Genomic DNA, 22,004 nt, shown 5'->3' with positions numbered 1-22,004 from the left:
CCAGCTCGAGAGTGGTGCTCAGTCTCTGTTCGGTACCAGAGAGGTGGAGGAGGGTGAGATGATGGAGTCATGGCAGCTGTTTTATTGATCTGGACCTGCACTGACTGAAGGTCTTCGGTCTCATACTAGGAGCAGGAACTTTCCTGAGCAGAGATCTGCAGTTTGGTTCCGAAGACCCTGGCTGAGGTTCGATTTTGACATCCCAGTCACCAAAGAGATTAGGGTGTCATGGATTGTGTACAAGGCGTTAGCCCGACAGTGACGCAATGTTTTATTTGATCGGTAGGCAAGGTAGGCGGAACATGAGGCCTTATTATGATCCGGAGAGAGACAGAGGTTGCACACCTGATGGTGGTCTGGCCAGGGATATTTGGCACAACACTGTGTTTTGAGGAGTATTTTCCATCACAGATGGAACATTTTCTGCGCCCAACATGATTGAGTACGTTCCAGAATGGGGTGTAGAAGAGTTTCCGGTCATGAAAAATACAGGTAGTGTGCTGATACCAAAATGGCAAAAGATGCAGTTGTTATTTTACTGGCGGTCCAAAAACGACAACTAAGAGGCGTTGACCCAGAGCTTGGTGGAACACGTACGAAACCTAATAGTGGAAACAAATAGAATCTAACAATAGAGCCTATGCCCTTTACCAGCAATAGGTGGAGTCACTATACCTTGTGACTCAAACGCTTCTTCGAGGAAAAACAAGTTGCACATGTCCGAGCCCAACACTAGGAGGTAGAAGTATGTACAGCATGTGTAGCTACAGCTACTCATGCCACAAACATGTGAATTATAAAATAGGTAAATAAAGGCAGAATTTGTAATCCTTAAAGAGCAAGCACTGAAAATGGAACACTGTCAAAATATAGGAAACAGAAATATTGTGAGGAGATAATACGGTGTCAAAAATATTAAAGACCAAAATATCGAGACAGTAAGTGCCTATAGGTAGGTATAGATATGCTCTTCTAAACTCAACATCTACGTACCTTGAAGATATATATATAGCATCAAGGTACATATATATGGAGTTATATAAAGTAAAACTTTGCTTACCTATAGAAACTTAGTGTCACAATATTTGTGTCTCAATATTCTTGACACAATATTTTGGTCCACACTATTTCTGTTTCTGATATTCTGCCTAATTACCACTGAAATTATTACACAACTGAAAACATATCTAAACTGTGCTCTGTAAAATTATTTGGTTAGAGCGCCTTGCTTTTTATTCTTCGATGGGTTTCTATGACTAGTGATGCTAAACAAGAGGGACAAAGCAAACCGCATGTACATATGTAAACTTCCATAACTAAATAATTTAGCCATAGCAATGGTTTGCAGCAGACTTACCCAGATCAGTCACTTTGAGGGGTTAGTGTGAGCTGCAGTTCAATGACTGCTCCCAGTGACTGAAGCAGTACATCAGTATCAGGGTTTGGACATACGCAGATGTTTGATCCAACCTGGAAATAAGTGATCCTTTTTTCTTTCACAGTATGTTCTAGGTGTGTGTATTTACGATTACCTGGACTGTGATAGAGGTCTTAGCATGTTTCCTGATTGTACCAGACATCATCTTATTATTGAGACTGGAAGGTACTTCAATGAGCACTGAAGCTGAGCTCACCACGCGTTACCAGGTGGGAACTTAATGACAAGCTCATCTCTTCAGCCCTGATGCTCACTCTACTGACTGTGGACCACATCTATAACCTTGCTTAGAACATTTATACCTGAAAATATGACTTCTGAGCAACTCATAAGACATTCCGCCGCAACTACTGCCAATAACATTTTCACAGCTGACAGTGGATTTGCCAAGATGTGTTTGAAGGTTGATGTCAAACCCCTGATTTCTTTGCAAAACGTTTGTTCGCTCAACCTTCTCCCTCCCAAGCCATTCGCCCGAAGCTTATCAATCAAAACACACATTACAGATAACATCACACAGAGACAATGGTGGAAGCTCAACTCTATTTCTCGCATTTCTGTTAAAAGAGCTGGTTTAAGGTGTTGCAGACAAATATGTATTTGCACCGCCTGTGCTGAGGAGCTCCTCAACAGATACATGGCCGGAGAAGTCTATGAAGGTGTTCCATGCCGGGGTCTGTTTTGTTACTTTTTCTGCTGCACCTCCTAGCGGGTGACTAACACCTCAATTACCAGAAGTTCAAAGAAAGGGTGGAGGTCCAGTGGCAGTAAATGGAGCATGCGTGGCGGCAGAAGCGGGGTCCAGACGGTGAAGCAGAAGGCACCACTGAGGAGATGTATCACAGGCTAGTCCGGGACCTTAAAATGTTCATCTTCCTAGTTGATGATTAACTCTAAACAATGCGTTCTAGAGGAAAAGCTGCTTCTTAGAACTTCTGGATTGTTTCTGACATGGCTCTAAGTAGCCTCTGAACAAAATATACAAGTAACAAGGGCCCTGAAGGGGTCATGTGTTATGAAATCAGAGCTCCCTTTTAGCAGTCCTAGCTATTTCTGCAGTGGGGCTTAGTTAGAGTTTCTTGTTAGAGCCCAGAACTGTCTCCCAGAGATTTGCAGCCAGACAGGAAGTCTTACTAAATTGTACTGAAATTGGACAATAGAGACTCTTGTTGTGGTCACAGCTCTCTTCTAACATACACAGATATTGCTTTGCACTAATGCATGATTATAAATATCCTTCAGGTCATGGACTATACATAAAACTCGGAAGCCTTGACTTTTCCAAAGTATTGTCAATTGATTGTTGGGTTATGGTTTTTCATGGCCGAAGTGGGGTTTCTTCATCACCTTCTGAGGCAATCGGGGGTGGTGATGTGAGAAGTGTGGTTCTCTTTGGTTAACTCCCCTTACTCGCCGCAGGCCGGTGAACCTTTATCAATACAAACTAATCTTCCTCTGCTGTAGGGCGACGGGCAGCTCTGTCCGCTGCTCCTCCATCCGTGCTCCCTGCATACGAAGTAGCAGCTCAAACAGGTCCTCAGCAGCAGCCGGTATGGGAGGGTCGCTGCGTTGGTCCTCAATGCGTTCTGCCTGTGGTGTAGAGTGTAAAGAAAAGAAAAGAAAGACACTTCAATGGTATTGTAACTTATTTATTCATGCTTGTTACCACACTCTTTTATGCAGCCTTGGAGAGCTTCAAATAAAAACTTCACTACATGCCATCTAAAACAGTTCCAGATAAACAAATCTCTCTAAATAATGGATGCTGCATATGCAGTTTACCCAGTAAGTTCCAATGCTTAATTTGTGTCAGTGGTTGCAGGTGGGGGACACCAACACTCACTTATTTGTCACCATCAGACTTAGATCTAGAATAAGAGAGAGAGATGCGGAAAATGGAAACTGATGCATACAAAACCTGGCATATTTGAGTTGCTTTGGTTTTCAGGTTATGACATTCAGGGACACCCAAGAGGTGGGGCTGGAGACCTTTTCAATTATTAGACCATGTATCTCTATTTATGAAAATTGCAGGTCTCTGCCTGCCCTTTTTTGACGGATCATAACAAACCTACTCAACATGGTCATGCACATTGCTCCTGCAAGAATGGGCAAAGCGTTGTAGCTGCCCACAGGCTTAGCATATCTTGCCTTGTTGTGAGATGGCATGTTTGAATGGGGTGAAAATGTGTCTAGATTGCCTGCTTGAGATGCTTTTCAAGGGGTCCTTTCCTTTTATCTTATTTATGTTCACTTTCACTGCCTGTGGTTCGCACAGTTCCATCTTGTGTGAAATTTTTACAAGGGTTTCGTACCCCATGTTTTAGTTCCTGTCACTGAGCCAATGTAAGAAAGTTGCATATGGTCCGCCTATGCAGCTTGCATAGTATCGAACGCCTCTGCACTGATGAGTTGCACCCCTAGACTATGCAGGCTCCCACTTCCTTATCCATGCAGCAGCATGCAAACTTGGCGACCGTGAAAGTTATCTAAGGACTCCTCAATTTTTTGAGATTCCATCAAAATTAGCCTCTTCTAATCAGAAATAGTCTGCGGGTTGGAATTGGCTTCACGATCAGATTCTGCTTTTGCAAGGACATTGCAAATCCCAGCGTGTGAAAGGTTTAAGAACACTTTGCAAATGTTCTTCTGCATATTGCACAAGAGGGATTTTTTTAACTGTAATTTCATCTTCCCTGGTGGTCATGAACTAGTCCTCCAGACTGCCAATTCAGATTTTCCAGCATGGTGCTCCGGTCTCTCGCTGAATGGGGACAAAAGGCTAATTACTGCACCAGTAAGAGGTCTTGTTGGGCTAATCACAGATGTGATGTCCTAATCCCATATTGTGTGAATAGGCCGACGAGCTCTTGTGCGAACAGATGTGGTAACCTCTTCCAAGCAGAAAATGGAAATCTGTGACAATCATCAACGCTTAAGCGACGTAAGCAATGATGGAGGTGAGCATGGCTGAACGTGCACACTCACATAGTGACATATTTGGACGGAAGGTGGTGAGGCATAAAGGCACAGAATCTGTGCTCGCATGCACATAGGTATGGGTTGAGTATATAGGCCTCTTTGCTGCCAGTGTTCAGTTTTCAAACACACTTCTGTCCTGAACAGTATAAGAGTGCAGGTACTCGTGCAAGAAACAGCTTTCGGGGGCTAATTTACTATTATTTCATGCAGCGTAGCTTAGAAACCAAAGTTGCTGCACTGCGTTCTGAGAAAGGGACAGAGCAGGACAGGACCATATCTACTAAGATATAGCGCTAATACTCTCTTCCCAAACGCTGATGCAGTTTCTGGCTTCTTAACACCATGCATACATTTTTGGACCATACTGCAAAGGTGTGCTTGAGAATAACATAGATTTGGAACTGAAAGGACGCCTTTGCAGTACAAGACACAATGTGTGCTGTACTCATGCAAACTTTGCATCTACCTGGAGGATGTGTGTTTTTATGGTGCAAAGACCTGCATACAAATGTTGCCTTAGACCTGAATACACATGGCCTTAGTTTTAAAAACCATGGTTGGTTGCAGAGGAATGCTCATGTACCACAGATGGAATGCCCCCATAATGCAAAGTAATGTAAAGCACTACTTTGCATTTCTTTTTAGTAAACTTTCCAGTGCAAAACACATTTTGCTCTATAAAGTAAATAACAAACCAACACTCTGCACTTGCATGCATCACTTTTGGTGACTTTGCAGTGGCATCATTTGTTAATACGTTTGCCCTTTGGTGTTGGATTGAGGGTTATGCACCCACAGCATCTCCTTTATTGTACTGTGTAGCTGTGCCCAGCCACACGTGTTTGTGTGTGCCTGAAATGTTATATTAGCCTCATTTGTTTGTGTGTTCATTTCTAGATCCCCTATTGCAACGCTGCAGCCAGCACCTACCTGGTGAATGAGGATCATGTTGTAGAGGGCCTCGTCGGGGGCTTGTTGGGGCCGTCCCGGTGATCCGGTGGAAAAGCGCCGGCTCTGCTTGAACCTCTTCTTCTTCTCCTTCTCCTTCTCTTCCTCCTCCTTCTCGCTCTTCTTCCTCACCTCATCGGCCGCCTTCTGCTCGGCGGCCATCTTCTTTCCAGGTGGTGGGGCGGTAAGGACAAGCACAGGCAGGCCAGGCTCCAGGAAGTCAGCCCGCTGGTCGTTGAGGCGATGAGCCTGGGCCCAGGCCACCTGGTCAAAGAACTCTTCAGTTTGCAAGGACATAGTGGATGGGAAGAACACTGGAAGGGAGGAGCAAGAGAATGGAGATGTTAGAAGAGAGACAAAACTCTTTTATCAGTCACCTCTCCCTGCATCATCCACAGATAATGTTACCAGATGCCCTCATGTCAGCAAGATCACAATGCTCTAGTTTAAAGTTTTCTATTGCTTTCATGCTAGTGTAATCTTGTGGCTTAGTCCCACGTAATTCGCAGATCACAGCACGCCTGTTATGCAGCAGAATGGGATGGACCCCATGTTGAAGCATGCCACAAAGGGGCAACCCTGGTGGGTGAGGGGTATTTAAGAAAACATTGTGTTTTCTTCCCCTAGTGGACAGGGTGTGTTACTGTTACATCGCAACTTTTACATCGGAATGCTGTTACAACGCAACTTTTACAACGCTGGTTCCATTACATCGTATGCCATTACAACGCAGTACATTACATAGCAGATGCTATTACAATGCATGCCATTACATCGTAAGTATTTAATTTTTTTCATTTTTTTAAATATTATTTAATTAATTTAATTAATATTAATTATAAATAAATATATTTATTTATGTTTTTTAATAATATAAATTAAATATATTAATTTAAGTAATTTTTAAAATAAGTATGAGGAAAAGTGTATATGTTTTGGGGTACTGAGGTATATGTTTTGGGGTGTTTGGGTATTTTTATGTTTTAGGGCTGGGTTTGTGTTTTGGGGTACAGGGGTATTTTTAGGTTTTAGGGCTGGGTTTGGGTTTTGGGGTACAGGGGTATTTTTAGGTTTTAGGGCTGGGTTTGGGTTTTGGGGTACAGGGGTATTTTTAGGTTTTAGGGCTGGGTTTGGATTTTGGGGTACAGGGGTATTTTTAGGTTTTAGGGCTGGGTTTGGGTTTTGGGGTACAGGGGTATTTTTAGATTTTAGGGCTGGGTTTGGGTTTTGAGGTACAGGGGTATTTTTAGGTTTTAGGGCTGGGTTTGGGTTTTGGGGTACAGGGGTATTTTTAGGTTTTAGGGCTGGGTTTGGGTTTTGAGGTACAGGGGTATTTTTAGGTTTTAGGGCTGGGTTTGGGTTTTGAGGTACAGGGGTATTTTTAGGTTTTTGGGCTGGGTTTGGGTTTTGGGGTACAGGGGTATTTTTAGGTTTTAGGGCTGGGTTTGTGTTTTGGGGGACAAGGGTATTTTTAGGTTTTAGGGCTGGGTTTGAGTTTTGGGGTACAGGGGTATTTTTAGGGTTTATTTTTTTTTAAGTACGACTTTAATTAAATTAAATTAATTAAATGTATTAAATTTAGTTAAATTTATTAAATTATATTAATTACAATTTTAAGATTAATTCAATTATATTAATTAAATTAAATTAATTAAATTAAAATAATTACAATTATAAAAATGTATTAAATTAAATTAATAAAATTATATTAAATTAATTAAATTACATTAATTCCATTTTTAAATTTAATTAAACTAAATTAAATAAATTAAATTATTTACAATGTTATTATATTTGTTAAATTAAATTAATTAAATTAACTTAATTTCCTTTTTTTTAAAAAGATATACTTACCTATCCTTACGATGTAATGGTATGCGTTGTAATAGCATTAGCTATGTAATGTCCTGCGTTGTAATGGCATCCGATGTAATGGAACCTGAGTTGTAAAAGTTGCGATGTTACAGCCTGCGTTGTAAAATAACGCGTTGTAACATCATAGATCCGTGGAGAGTTATTTTGAAGCAAACTGAGTAGCTCCCTATATTTTGGGTACTTAAATACAGATTTAGCCTTTTTGCCAGCCTTAGGTTTAGTAGCTTTCCAAAACAAGCATTTGCAATGCAATAGGTCTCGCATTAGAAAAGTGAGAGCTATTGGTATTGTAAATGACACATTTTTTTAATACGTGTTGGCTTTGAAAATATATAAATTAATAGCATTGTTAGTCACAAAGCCAATAGCTTACACTTTCCTAATGTGAGTCCTATTAGCTATGGTAATGCTTGTTGGTAGCAAGCAAGGACAGTGCTGTTGTGGTGTTGAGTGATGATGTGGTTGGGCTGAGTGATGTGGTGGTGCCCATGAGTGATGTGGTGGTGCCCCTGAGTGATGTGGTTGTGCCCCTGAGTGATGTGGTGGTGTCCCTGAGTGATGGAGGGTGGAGTTGGAGGGTGGAGTTGGAAGTTGGAGGGTGGAGTTGGAAGTTGGAGGGTGGAGTTGGAAGTTGGAGGGTGGAGTTGGGAGTTGGAGGGTGGAGTTGGAGTTGGAGGGTGGAGTTGAAGGTGTAGTAGGAGGGTGGAGTTGGAGTTGGAAGGTGGAGTTGGAGGGTGGAGTTGGAAGGTGGAGTTGGAGGGTGGAGTTGGAGGGTGGAGTTGGAGGGTGGAGTTGGAGGGTGGAGTTGGAAGGTGTAGTTGGAGGCTGAGGGTGGAGGTGGAGGGTGGAGGTGGAGGGTGGAGGGTGGAGTTGGAGGGTGGAGTTGGAGTTGGAGGGTGGAGTTAGAGTTGGAGGGTGGGGGTGGAGGGTGGAGGTGGAGTGTGGAGTTGGAGGGTGGAGTAAAGGTTGGAGGGTGGAGCTAGAGTTGGAGGGTGGAGTTAGAGTTGGAGGGTGGAGTTAGAGTTGGAGGGTGGAGTTAGAGTTGGAGGGTGGAGTTGGAGTTGGAGGGTGGAGTTAGAGTTGGAGGGTGGAGTTAGAGTTGGAGGGTGGAGTTAGAGTTGGAGGGTGGAGGTGGAGGGTGGAGTAAAGGTTGGAGGGTGGAGTTAGAGTTGGAGGGTGGAGTTAGAGTTGGAGGGTGGAGTTGGAGGGTGGAGTTAGAGGATAGAGTTGGAGTTCCTTTGAAGTCTGATGTGGGGGCGGGGGAGTGGCAGCCTTTGAAGTCTGATTGGGGGGGAGTGGCAGCCTTTGAAGTCTGATGCGAGGCACAGACAAATGGTGGTGTGTGACATGGCTGGTGTTGTGCACGCGCCTGTCTCACATGAACTGTGTCTAAACCGCCGTTTTGGTAGACTTTTCCTTTCCCCTACTATAATCTCGCCAGCAATGCGCAAGCGCATTGGCTCAGGCGAGACCTAAACATGAACTTAAATGTTATGAAATGTATTTACCAAAATGCTGGGGGTGGCAGAAGTAACATAACACAACCTTTGACCTAACAGGTAGAGACATCAAATGATTTGAATCTTCCAACGAAGTAATGTCACAAGACTTTAATCCTAAGGGCATAAGCTCTGTATTAACAATATGATTAATTTGACAACACAACATAGACCAATGTCTACCCCCGGCAAGAATACAGGTGATACCACATTGGAGGTAATTAGCTCTAACTTGTGCTACCACATAGGAGGTAATTAGTTCTAGTATGTCACTACCAGTACAAGTATTTAATCATGGCAAAATGCTGGTGCTAGCACACTGGGTGTAATTATCTTTAAATTGCCTGTATCAGTGTTTTACAGTGGGTACCCATTATGCCAAGGATTACCTTGTTTGTCACAGGTACCTGTCATGTTATGAACTGCCTGCAGAATGGCAGTGCCAGTATTTTATGATGGGTGCGATACAAGCCAAGAATTCCCCTCAGTATGCAAGGGCCAACGGCAGGCTCGCCGGCATGACACCACATGCTCACTCATTTACTCGGACTCACTCATTCTCTTTCATTCATTCATTCACACTCACTTTCACTCACATTCATTCATGCTCTCACTCATACTTTCTGATTTACTTGCCCTTGCACTTGTTCATTCTAATTTGTTCTCACTCATTCTTACATTCGTTTTCTAACACTACCTCAATCATTCTCACTCATTCCTACTCAGCCACTTTCACTCACACACACTCACACAAAAACTCACTCTCACCTGCAAGCACGCCCACTCCATACAGTTAAAAGCAGCTCCTGGTGCTCCATTTTTTATTACCCTCATAGTGAATAAGAGTATTAGGATAACTCACTCTACGCAGGAGCACCGGCTGAACTCCTGAAACGGCTCCAACGCATCCAGAACGCCTCCGCACGCCTGATCCTCGACATCCCTCGCCACATCCACATCAAAACCCACTTGAAAGACCTGCATTGGCTCCGCATTAACAAAAGAATAACCTTCAAACTCCTCACCCACGCACACAAGGCATTCCACAACACCGGACCGGCGTACCTCAACAGCCGACTTAGCCTCTTCACCCTTACCCGCCAGCTACGCTCCGCAGACCGCGCCCTCGCCACCGTCCCCGCATCGAAAGAGTGACCGCCGGCGGCAGATCATTCTCTCACCTCGCCGCCAAGACATGGAACAGACCGAGGACCTCCTAACCGTCAGGAGACTTCTCAAGACGTTGCTCTTCGTACAGTAGCAGCTCCTTCACCGCCCCCATAGCGCCTTGAGACCCTCACGGGTATGTAGTGCGCTTTATAAATGCTAGGATTGATTGATTGATAAAATGGGCAGAAAACCAGAACGGCGAAGTGCCAGAAAGGTGGGGGCACCACTGTGCTGTTGCCAATGATTTTGCCAACTCAGAGGACAAGTGTTGCTAAAGCAGTGCCATGGGTTGCAAGGGGAAAGCCAGGAGTTGCAGCTGCAACCCCTGGTGACACCTAAATGACGTCCATGACAGTGAGTGATGGCATTTTGCTTGCGCACATTTACACATCCGAATAAAAAGGGACCCACTCCTGTGCCAGAGGTGGAGCGACAATTTTGCTTTCACTCCATGTTTAATTTATTTTCACAAAGCATACTTTTTGGAGGGGAAATATATACACGCCATGTTTATGGCGTAGCACTTTTACTTTTACATGTTTAATGACTAATTTGTATGTTTGCAAAAAATAAAGTGAATTAAAAAAACTTTGCACAGGCCAGGCCTATTGGTTTTGCCAATGCTGTTTTTCATTCAATGTCACTGCTCCCTTTGAATAGGGAATTCCGGCTCCATGAAGTGTCTCTCTGAAATTTCCCTGGTCCATGCGTGAGTAGCTCACTCAGACCAAGGGTTTGGCTTGTCATTTTTTTGATTTATAGTCCAAATATTTGACTCAAATAATTAAAAGGCAAAGAGGCGTCAATTGAAACATTTTCATACCCAAGTCAATGTGTCAGTGTGACCAGAAGACCGAGTGACACCGCAAAACCAAAGTCACGAGGCTGCAGTCGCCTCCATGAACGATAAACTACACATCTTGCCATCCCCAGGCCAGCTGGATGAATGAAACCCGAACTCTGTCTGACCTCCACATCGCCTTCTTAATGAACATCCCCGAACTGATGTACCGACTGACCGTCCGTCAACTGAACCCCCTATCTCTGGCATGTAATGCAACTTATAGGCTAGGTCATGACCGTAGAGGAAGTTGTGTGTAGCCCCATCCGCTTCCGGTCACTCTGCTGCACTATTATCGCGAATAGCGCCTTGAAGTAATTAAAGTTTGGAGTGCGCTATACAAAAACTAAATAATCCTGCACATAATCTGGCAGAAAGGCTCAGCGAGTTAAACAGTCACTGACAGTCTATGGAGCGTTCTGGTTCTGCAGATTATAAATCTGAACTCCGGCATAGCTGACTCAGCGTTTCATTCTCGCAAGGTCGAATAACTTAGTATCACTAAACTGGATAATAGTACATCTGTTAGTTACAGCACTTAGAAATGGTAGTTGTGCAACAGAAAGCGCTATATAAAACAAGGTATTCTTATTATGAACATTTTTAGTGAGCGTGCATGTATGTCTCTGTTTCGGCCCCACCTGTTGCGGTTATGTACTGTGAGGTAAAAAAATGTTATTTACAAAAAGACCCTTACTGCTGACAGCTGGGATCTGCGGGTCAATAGTTCAAATCCGGCATTGCCAAGCCAGTCTTTCAACTATATCTAAGTGAATTGTGTAATAGTACCACCTGATATTTAGAGCGCTTCATAACTGCAGGAACAGGAATATGAAGCGCTATAAACATGTTATTGTGATTATAAAAACACCGTATTCTTTGTTATGCCTCTTCTGACACAAAAAGACCATCTTCTGAACTTTCCAACAGTGGCAGGCATGAGACCTCTAGATCAGGACACCAGGCTGGGAGCAGTCCCGAAGGTCTCGCAATTCCACACCAGCCGTGTGTTTCTGGGCCAGGTCAGCTGTCAGCCTGCAGTGTGGTAAGAGCCTGGTTGCGACATGATGATGTCACAGGCCGCCGCTCACTTCCTGCTGTTTCTGGAGCTGCCAAGTTGAACCTTGATCAATAGGCTGTCCTGACAAAGGTCCTGTGTGCGATGCGTTTGCTGCATTGCAACAGAGACCGGAAGTGGCGAGGCCGAGGGCTCCCAATGTGTCCAGATCAACCATTACATGACAGCCAAGAGAGCATATTTTGTTGTGTCAGAGGCTTCTAAACTGGCCTCCAGAAGCTTATTGTGGTGTTTATTCTAAAGGTTTTTAAAATTAGTGTAACAGAGTTTTCAGAGGGTGGACATGATTGGTTGGTGGTGTAACAGCGCCTCCAGGGGTTGGGCTTCTATCCACTACGTGATGCAACCCAAGTAATATTAATGTTGGTTTAAGCGGCCGAGCTTTTGTCGCTGCTCCTGGCGGATCCATATTGTGTTTTACTGGTGGCTTAGCTGTGCCTCCAAGGGGTGGGCGGAGCTTCTGTCACGTGTGACACAACTTGCCCTGGTGGGAGCTCCTCTCTGTCCAAACATACAGGCTCCCAGACAGGCTCGCATGGACACTAGGGGCCCTTCATGGCCTTCTGGGGCCCCGGGGCAGTACAGAACAGGCTGTTTCAGTCATCTGAAGGCTGTGAAGCTGCCCCCGCCCCCCTCAGTCTGTTCCATGGCCCTCCCCACTGACCCCAAAACACATCACTCTTAGGTGCTCCCTCAAACAACCCCCTTCTATGGCCATGCAGAACCAACGGAGCAGCAACAAGAAAGCGCCTTGGGCCTTATCAAATGGTAAGAAAGCGCCATAGAAATGCTACAATGTGCTACGACATCTCATCCAGGACTGCACACCAATTGTGAAGTAAATTAATGGTTCTGAGAAAATGTAAACTCTAGCTAATGTCCCCCATTGAAGAAGAACAAGACTGAAGGCCCTGCACCTTCCCTCTGACCAGGAACACACTCTTCAGGGAAGCTGCATGTGCCGGGAGTGGCTGCTCTGGGAAGCTGGCACAGGGAATAAACCAGGGAACAAGGTGTCATCCAAGGTGTCATCTTCATCGCCATACTCTCGTCTCGTAGCAAGAGTAGGTACCATCGAGCTCTAACAAGGGGGATCCCCTGTGTGTGGTTATGTTGTACTCAAGACTGGAACACACAAAAGATGATGGGAGGCTGCTGTCAATAAGTCTAACCACTGCCAATCGCTCAGGGTAGCACTCCAACCCATCATTCTTTTGCTCACCATGCCACCTCAGCGTGGACACAGACATATGCAAACAAGTCTTGACCCTACTCCTGTGACACAGTAAACACAGAACCCACGTCTGGGCATACCCATGCCACTTAGGGAGGCCCTGCCTGGCAGTTCAGGCTGGACTTCCCATGAGGAGAAGGGCCAAGACTGATTTGCATATGGCTGGGTTCAAACTGGGGTTGCATAGTGAGAAAAAGAACAATGGGTTAGAATGCTACCCCGAGCAATTACCAGTGGTTAGACTTATTGCAATCAGCCTCTCATCACCTATTGTGTGTTTCATGTACCACCCTAAGTGGCATGGGTATGCCCAGACCTGGGTCCTATTCTCACTGTGTCACTGGATTCAAGCTGTACCCAACGGATGAGCCCATAACTAGGGCAAAACAAGCCCTGGGTTGCTTGTGTTTCGGTTCAGGGAGGATCTGGCCTGGTAGATCGGGACAGACTGCACCCATGAGGAACAGGGTCAAGGCTGATTGGCATATGTCAGAGTCCAAACTGAGGTGGCATGGTGAGCAAACCAACAATGGGTTGGAGTGCTACGCCACAGCGTTTGTGTGTTTCTTGTACTCATAACTGGGTCCGGAAAGTTGGACTTTGCCGTCTAAGAGATGCCCCATGTAGTTCCCCCAATGGGAGTGCCATCCACACAGGGGTTGTCTGTCGGTGGTCGTGTCAGAGAGCCGTGGCAGGTATGCAGTTCCTTTCATTCTCTTCAGCTTCCACTGCGCCTGAGCCTCACCGGAGTTGTAGCTGCTATTTGTACCTGTTAGGCTATTTACCTACCCTGTTCCTGCACCCTAGACTATGACCCTGGACAACACTACTGCTTACTAATGGTGCCCATAGCATTCCTTGTAGGATCTTCCCATCATGCTCTCTGCTCTTGGTTCCTCCTGGGTACTTTGGGGCAGATTTACAAGCCCTTGTGCCACTTTTGCGTCACTTTTCCCATGATAAAAGTGACGCAAAAGTGGCGCAAGGGGCTTGTAAATCTGCCCCTTTGAGCACATGCAGCCATATATTTTGTACTTATGTGTAGTAAAGTTACGATTGCAGAGTCTCTGCACTCATGGCAGAGTCTCCGCACTCATGGTAGAGCTTCCCCACTCATAGCAGAGTTTCCGCACTCATGACAGAGTTTCCGCACTCATGGCGAGAATTAAATTATTTTAGGGTATTTCTATCTTTTTGCCCAATTTCCGCACATTTCCCCCAGTATGTCACACAGAGATTTTAATGTGAAAACAAAAAATCAGGGGCGACCCCTCCATTAGGGCGGAGAGGCATCACCCCACTACTTTCTCGCACTGTGGGAAAGCAGAAGTGCCTGGTTGTGGGCAGGTGGTCAGGCAGGTATGCTGGAAAGCAGGGGAGGTGTAGTTAGCCCAATGATGTGGGCCCTGACTGTTTGATTGGCCCTATAGGGACCGCCCAAACCATACATGCGCACTCTCCCTTTCTCTATATAGACTGCTGCATTCAGGTTACATAGAGAAAAAGACCCCCGCATAGGCGCCCGGCTGGGCGCCGTCCGCACCAATCATAACGCTGCCATTGCAGTGTTGTGATTGGATTAGGGGAGGGGAGGGAGGCTGCCTGTGGGTGGCTGCTTCCTGTTCGGAAGAGCAGCAGGAAAATGCGGGAGTCGGGACCTGGCCCGGAGCTGAGGCGGCGCGGGACCCGAGGGAAGGTAAGTTTTATTTTATTTTAATTAAACCTCTCCATGGCTCCCGTCTTCCTCCCACCCGCAACCCCACCCCACCCGCCCGTCATGTCGGCTGTGACTGGTAGGGGTTCAAGATGCGCACTGAAGCTGATACCATGCTGAGAGTTCTGACCTGCTCTGCTGTGGGTTCAGGATGGCGCACTGAAGCCAATACCATGCTGAGAGTACTTCCCTGGTCTGCAGGGGTTCAGTGTGGTGCACTGAGCTGATGCCATTCTCAGAGTTCCTTCCTGGTCTGCAGGGGGGGGTACTGAAGTTGATACCATGCCAAGAGTTCTTCCCTGGTCTGCAGGGGTTCTGGGATGGGGTGCTCCTGCACGTGGCTGCAGAGCTACGCACAGTGCTTTATGGCATTCTAGGTTTTCCTCAAAGCACTGAGAAGCTTGCGTGTTTTGGGAGAGGTGTAGAGAGGGGAGGGGTAGGATAGACAACACTAGAATCCCGGCACTGCACCCGACAAAGTGCTATGAGTATAGTGCGGGTGGGATAGGGTTGAAGCGGGAGGGCTTTGACCCTAGCATGGCCGAGGCTTACCAAGCACAAGGCCTCGACCTAGGAGGCTTCTAAGTGACACTTTAACCTAGGCAGGAAATTGAGCTCACGTTTGTGCAGCGTTTCTAGACTCAGAGAGGTCACAGGGTGCCGAACCAAACTTATTTCAGTCCAGGATTTACAGACAACAGTGAAGAGACATATTTAGAGGATCGATATTTACAGAATTGGGGTGCTTGTACAACACAGAAAGGGCATACACTTAAATACAATAGAAAGGGCGCACTGGTGCGACAAGTGAGAACTCACTCCAAAGCAAGTCCCTGGGTTACCGAAAGTTAACTGCCTTACCAGCCGGATGTCTATAAAGTACTTCTTTTCTATGTGCCTTGACTCTCTGGTGATGTTTAGAAACATACTGTGCCCAGATCCATCCGAACGGATGCCTTAACACATGAGACCTGGTAGAGGTCATGCATGTCGAGGTCCTCCCGGCACCAGGTTGCGCGGTTCAGGTATGTTAAGGCGTTTTCATAGTCCCAATGCTAGTATGTTTAGGGTTGCAACATCCATCCAATCTGATACAAAGCCATTTTACTATCATGGGCTGTCAGTCACAAATAGATGCTTTGTGGGAGTCATTGTTTTATGTGGTCCACCTATTCTGCTGTACTTAGCCACTTGATTTTATCAGTGAAACGGGCTGGTCTCCAGACTCAGGGATCGTCCAACCCAAGGTAAGCTGTGGTTGAGCCTTCTGAACCACTGTCAGTGTATGCACCCCTTTATGATTGGCATAGGGTGGTTTGAACTGACTCAGGGATCTTCCAACTAAAGGTATGCTGTGGAGGTGTCTTCTTGCCCCCTGCCCCTGTACGCACTGCACTAGGGTGGTCTCCACTGACTCAGCGATTTAGCCATCCAAAGTATGCTGTGGCAGTGTCTTCTGGTCCACTGTAAGTGTATGCAGTATGGAGTGGTCTCCAAAGTTATGCTGTGGCAGATTCTTCAGGCCCACTGTCCATACACCTACTGCTCTAGGTTTGGTATGGGGTGGTCTCCCCTGACTCAATGATTTAGCGACCCAAGGTAAGCTGTAGTGGAGTCTTCTGGCCCACTGTCCCTGTACGCACTGCTCTAGGGTCGGTATGGGGTGGTCTCCAGAGACTCACTGATCTAGCCACCCAAAGTATGCTGTGGTGAAGTCTTCTTGTACCCTCTCCCTGTACGCACTGATCTAAATGTATGTAATCAATCACCTACATCAACAATCAGTAATACTCTATGCATGCGTCCAAAGTGAATTAAGGGCTCTGTGTGTTTCATTATCTGCAGTAATGGTTTTCGTGGAATTCAAGGAATAGTTTAGTACAAAGCTTCACTTGTGAAAGAATAGTACACAGTGGCACATATAGACAGAGCATGTGGTAGGCCTGTGTCTGATATGCATCCGATTAGACTGACAGTTTTGCCAGAAACCTTCCTGCTTTCTCAAATTTGCTTAAAAATGCATCATTTGTCCACTCTTTTTAAATAAAGTTCTGGGGAGGGGGGGGGGTGGAGAACCCACCCGAAATCCCCATAGGTTGTTGTGGCTCGCTCGCTACGCTCGCTCACCGCAGTGCAGTAAAACAATTATTTTATGCCTCACCACTTACAAATGTCACCAGCAGCCACTGCTTGGAATTCTGTCACTACCTGCAGCCCTATCCGGCCTCTGCCTTCTGCTACCAGACCCATTCGAATGAACAAGCGGTTGGTACTGATGACCAAAGAGTCTGTGAGTCCATTTATTGTTCAAATTATTCTTTAATCCCATGACTGTCTCCAATAAGCAGGGCTGTCTCTGAGTAGCTGTCATAAACTCTCTACGAAGTTTCCAGTAAGTCTTGCCTGTACAGATCTATTCTGCAGCTGTATCAAAATGGGCACAACTCCAAGAGGACAAGTGAACCTGCTGTGCTAGGCCAGAGAACTCAATTCCAGCATGCTGCAGCACTCGCTTAGTCATATCTCCTTCGTCTCTAGATGACAGCCGCATAATCTGCAGATTTTAACAAACAAAAAAATTGTTTCTAGCCCAAACAGTTCAAAAGTTACAAAAAATGCAGCAACATGTGTTGCTGCTCACTGAAAGACGCTTTGCAACGCTGGGCTGGTCACCTTTTTGTTGCTCAATGCTATAATTGGGCATTAAAATGGTACTAATGAGGTGCACAAATGCCCAAACAGTGTTACCAAGTTTAAAAACGACAAAATAAAGAAGAAATACTATCAAAAAAATGTTCCGCATTGTGCAGCATAATTTGCCTTTTCTGGCCGCATAATTTCCTCAACCCTGCCGCATAATTTGCTCCTCTCCAGCCACATAATTTCAAGGGCCCTGTCCATAACCCATCCCTGCTTACAATCTCGCCCTGATTGATATCAGCTCACCTGTCCTCCTTTCTATGGTGGGTGTGGCAGGGGCCGACTGCCAGGGACGGTCGTCGCCCCGCCGCTTCTTCCGGAAGGAGCAGCGCTGGTCATTCATCCTTCGGCTCTGAAAATGGCAGATCTGGTCGAAGAACGTCTCAGTATCGCTCAAGGCTAGAGACTCCTGGAAGACAGAAAGAGAGGAGATCCATGGGAAAAAGGCACCAGGTACAACAGGGTCTGGCTGGCCCTTTCAAAGGCTTAGCTTGGTCAGTAAGGTTGGAGTCAGTGGTTAATTTGTAAAAAAAACATAAGAGCTGGGGCTCTCTTCAGGAGGCAGCCTGCACCAGCCCATTTCTCCTGTTAGTGCCGCCTAAAACAACGAACTATTAAGCATGAAATTGGGGAGAGGATGTGGCGCAATGGCCAGAGCTGCTGACTTCAGAGCTGGGTAACCAGGTTCGAGTCTCTACGTCAGCTCAACATCCTGTGATTCTGGACAAATCACTTAATCTCCCCTTGCCTACCATAAATGAATGTGTCCTTAACTGGTGCTCATGAAAAGTGCCGTTGTTGATGATTAAGTGCAGATGCTGAGCACCGGAAACCACCAGCTCAAATTAAGCACTGGGGGAGCTTCAGAATTTCCAACAATCACACTGATTAAAATACATTATATAAGAAGCGGGCAATAGTGGGGCTTAAGGAGCAGTAGACAGGGAGAGGAGTGTGGATTGTTAGTGGTACTTAAAACTCAGTATTTTGTAAAAAGAAACCATTTTTAAGATCTTTAAAACAGAGGCGAGTGTGTGTGTGTGTGTGTATGTGTGTGTGTGTATATGTCTAAAAATCCTAAATGAAATCGGAGAAACACCTCACAATACCCTACTTGCTGTACCTGTTCCCGATTATTTACTGTAGAATACATTTATTAGAAGGGTGTAACATACCTAACAGCCCCCCTGAAGCTGCACCCTGGGGCCCTATCCCAAAGAACGTTGTTGACCCAGTGCCAGCGTCTCCTTGTTCCGCCAGGGATGTTCCCATGTAATCCGGCGAGTTCCTTCCACTGTCCCAGTGTAAGTGACTATTTCATCCGCGTCCTGCCCTGGGAGCAGTGTGCTTCCTGGATAGGTCCCAGAGTCGGTGTCCCTCTGTTCCAGTCACCATGATTTCTTTGTTTCCGACTCTGATACCCTAGTGGTGTCACTCCTTCTGCCTTTTCCCTGTCCCAAAGTAGAGTAATCTCTGTCCCAAAGTACACGTCTCGTGTCCCATTTCATGATTCCCCAGCCCAGTGTTGACGACCACGAAGCTCGTGATGGTTTTAGATTGTCCCTTTATGTTTTCCATAGCAGGATGCATATTCCCCTGTCCCAGAGTGTGTGTCTCCCTGTCCTAGCTCCTGTCGTGTGCATGTGGGTGTCAGATTAGGGATGTGATTGTGGCCTCAAGGTGTGAGTGCATTCTCAGCCCCCAGGTACCGCTCTCCATATCCCACTACCAGCTCCCCGGTCCGAATGGAGGCTGCGCCGTACCCCAGTGTGAGCATCTCTCCTGAGTCAGGCACCCCAATTCCAGTGTCAGTACATTCCCTGTCACAGTGTACTTCCTGCCCCGATGTCTCCCTCTCCAGTACCGTATACTCTGGTAGGAGTGCCCCAGTCTGAATATAGGCTTTGCCATACCCCAGTGTGAGCGTCTCTCCTCATCAGTGCTCACCCCAAACCAGTTTCAGTATATCCCTGTACCAATGTACTCCCTACCCCAGTGTCCCTCTCCATCTCCGGTACTGTCCAGTACTCTATACTCCAGTAGCAGTATCCCAGTCCAAATGTAAGCTCCAACCGTACCCCAGTGTGAGCGTCTCGCCTGAGTCTGTGCGTACCCCACACCAGAGTCAGTATATTCATTGAACTAGTGTACCTCCCGCCCCAGTGCCAATGTCTCCTTCTCTGGTATTGTCCCGTACTCTATACTCCAGTAACAGTATCACAGTTCATATGCAGGCTTCACCGTACCCCACTGTCAGCGTCTCCCTGAATCAGTGCATACCCCATACCCATGTCATATTTCCTGTAATGTGTACTTCCTGCCCCAGTGTGTGTGTGTCTGTGTGCATGGGCGTCCGCAGGGAGGGGCAAGGAGGGGCATTTGCCCCCCCCCCTGGATCTCTGGTCTGGTGCGGGTCATACTGGTGCAGCTATCCGAAATGTTGGTTATGTTTGGACTGGCACTTTAGATGATCATATAATGACATTAAATGTCCTTTGGATGACACAACCTGGGCACTTCGTATTATACCCACGGAGCTCAGGGTGGCACTTCAAGGGTATTCTATAAAATTGAACAGATTTATTGTAACTTCCTCCAGGCATATAATGGCACGTGTGTGCTGGTAGTCTAAATTTCAAGGCTATTTTATTGAGGTGTGTACAATGGACCACTCTGACCTCACTGCCAAAGAGAGCTCTTGAGTCGGCCCCATCAGAGAGTTTTGTGAAGCAAAGTGGAGAGAGCCCCTGTCGCACAGGCCCTGTTTAAGTTCACTCCCTGCTCATGTGGATGGAAACACAGCTACCCCAAGCGATTCCTCGTTGTCTGAAACAACACAGCCGATTTGTCAGTGAAAAAGAAACTTTTATATTTGAAAAAATTTTTTTACAGGTGAACTCGGAACGGCCCAAAGTGAGTAGTTTCCGTTTTCATCGTATAGTTTGTTAATTTTTAGAGTGCTAAGAACATTGTGGTGTTCTGGAGTCTGCAAGGTGAAATCTGCCAGGGCACCTCGACCTTCCTTCCGAGATCGGTAAATGAACGGACATAAAATGTGACATAGTGGCATCTGTTATGTACACCGCTTAGAAACTGCAGAAGTGAAGTATGCAGCGCTACTACAAAAAGAAGCAGAGAAGCATCTGAACTGGACTCTGTCTCGAATCCGGTAGCACAGCCATAATCTTTTGCTACATTTCAACCACTCTTTTAGGTTGAGCCTACCAAACAGTGCAGTTGCAAAAGACATATTTTGGACTTACCAAGAAAATACAGGTGCTTGCAGTGGGACCCACTGCTTACCATTTGTTGACCTCACTGTCACTCAATTGTCTACTTCTTATTTGATGACTTTTCATGCCCAGCTTGTCAACATTGTGTTTGTCCCTCCCATGGAGCAAGCCTCTTTACCATCTTTTTGTTTGGCTCCCTAAGCTGTCTAACGTGTGATTTTCTCCCACCCTCCTCCTTGCTCTCTCTGCCATGTGCTTGCTCCACCCCTACCCTATCCCTCCTCCTCCCACAGGAGTCAGCATGGTTGCCGCATGTGGTCCTGTGGGACTCCTGCTTGAATGGAAACAAACATATAACAAGCATTGGCAAAGCCAACAGGTCTCACCTTTGGGATTTTATGTGTTTAGTTATCCAGCACAATATCCTGGGTGCAATAACATCAACGGTTGCATAGCTAAACTATTATAAGGTCCCAAAGGCGAGACCTATTGGCTATGCCAATGCTTGTTTAGTTAATATTTCTTCCCATGACTCATGTCATTGGTAACTGAGCGCTATGGTACTACAAATGACATTTAGCATAGCGCACAGCTACCAATCACATGGGACAGCCATCAGGAGGCTCCGGTGGCATTGCAGACAGGCGAGACAGCTAGCAGTGTCATTGGGTAGCTGAGCGCTACCAATGATAGCGGATTACCACATCACCTACTAATTGCCTGACATGATGCAAATTGAGAGCTGGACCAATCATGGTCCAACTCTGACCGGCCCCCAGCAAGTGCACATTGCGCAAGCTCCTCTCCAGTCAGACAGAGAGAGTTCAGAGAGAGAAGCAGCCTCTCTGTCCTGCGCTTTGTGTTCAGATATAACAATAGATTAATTTAAAACTATTTAAAACTTGAAGTTTTAGGGCTTTTTGACAGCCTGTATGTTTTACGGCAAGCCCTGCCTGGTTTTGTTGAATTTCTGAAATGTGGTGGAAAACAGGAGACTTTTAGGAGAGGAGGGTAAAAATCAGGGCAGAAAGAGTCAGAACAATGGGGGGGAGGGGGGGAGGAAGGAAAATGCAGTAAAGAAAACAATGCAGAAGCAGGAAAAAACAGTCAGAACAATGGGGGAGACTAAGGAAAAAGCAGTAAAAAAATTACAAATGCAGGTGAAAGCAGTCAGAAAAACGAGGGAGTGGAAAGGAAGGAAAAAGCAGTAAAAATAAGGCAAAAGTATGAGAAAATACTCAGAAAAATAAAAGGAGGAAGCAATAAAAAAACGGGACAAACGCAGGAGAATG

At 46.0% G+C, this 22,004-nt stretch overlaps 1 protein-coding gene across 2 annotated transcripts in view; it reads right to left on the bottom strand.

Annotated features, from left to right (window-relative positions):
* Window positions 1–1,967: 1,967 nt before the first annotated feature.
* The window catches only part of GPSM3 (G protein signaling modulator 3), a 165,647-nt gene continuing 145,610 nt past the window's right edge, over window positions 1,968–22,004 (bottom strand). For both annotated transcript variants that reach the window (XM_086924522.1, XM_086924523.1), the window contains exons 4-6: window positions 17,726–17,888; window positions 5,351–5,682; window positions 1,968–3,028 (exon numbers count right to left, since the gene is read on the bottom strand). In XM_086924522.1, coding sequence (XP_086780648.1) covers window positions 2,873–3,028; window positions 5,351–5,682; window positions 17,726–17,888 — 651 coding nt within the window. In that variant the 3' untranslated portion in view covers window positions 1,968–2,872. The remainder of the gene's footprint in view (window positions 3,029–5,350; window positions 5,683–17,725; window positions 17,889–22,004) is intronic.

The sequence above is a fragment of the Lissotriton vulgaris genome, chromosome 5 (genome assembly GCF_964263255.1).
Source record: "Lissotriton vulgaris chromosome 5, aLisVul1.2, whole genome shotgun sequence".
NCBI classification, from domain to species: Eukaryota; Metazoa; Chordata; class Amphibia; order Caudata; family Salamandridae; genus Lissotriton; species Lissotriton vulgaris.
Note: the sequence above shows the minus strand (reverse complement) of the source record. Positions and strands in the feature narration are given on the sequence as shown.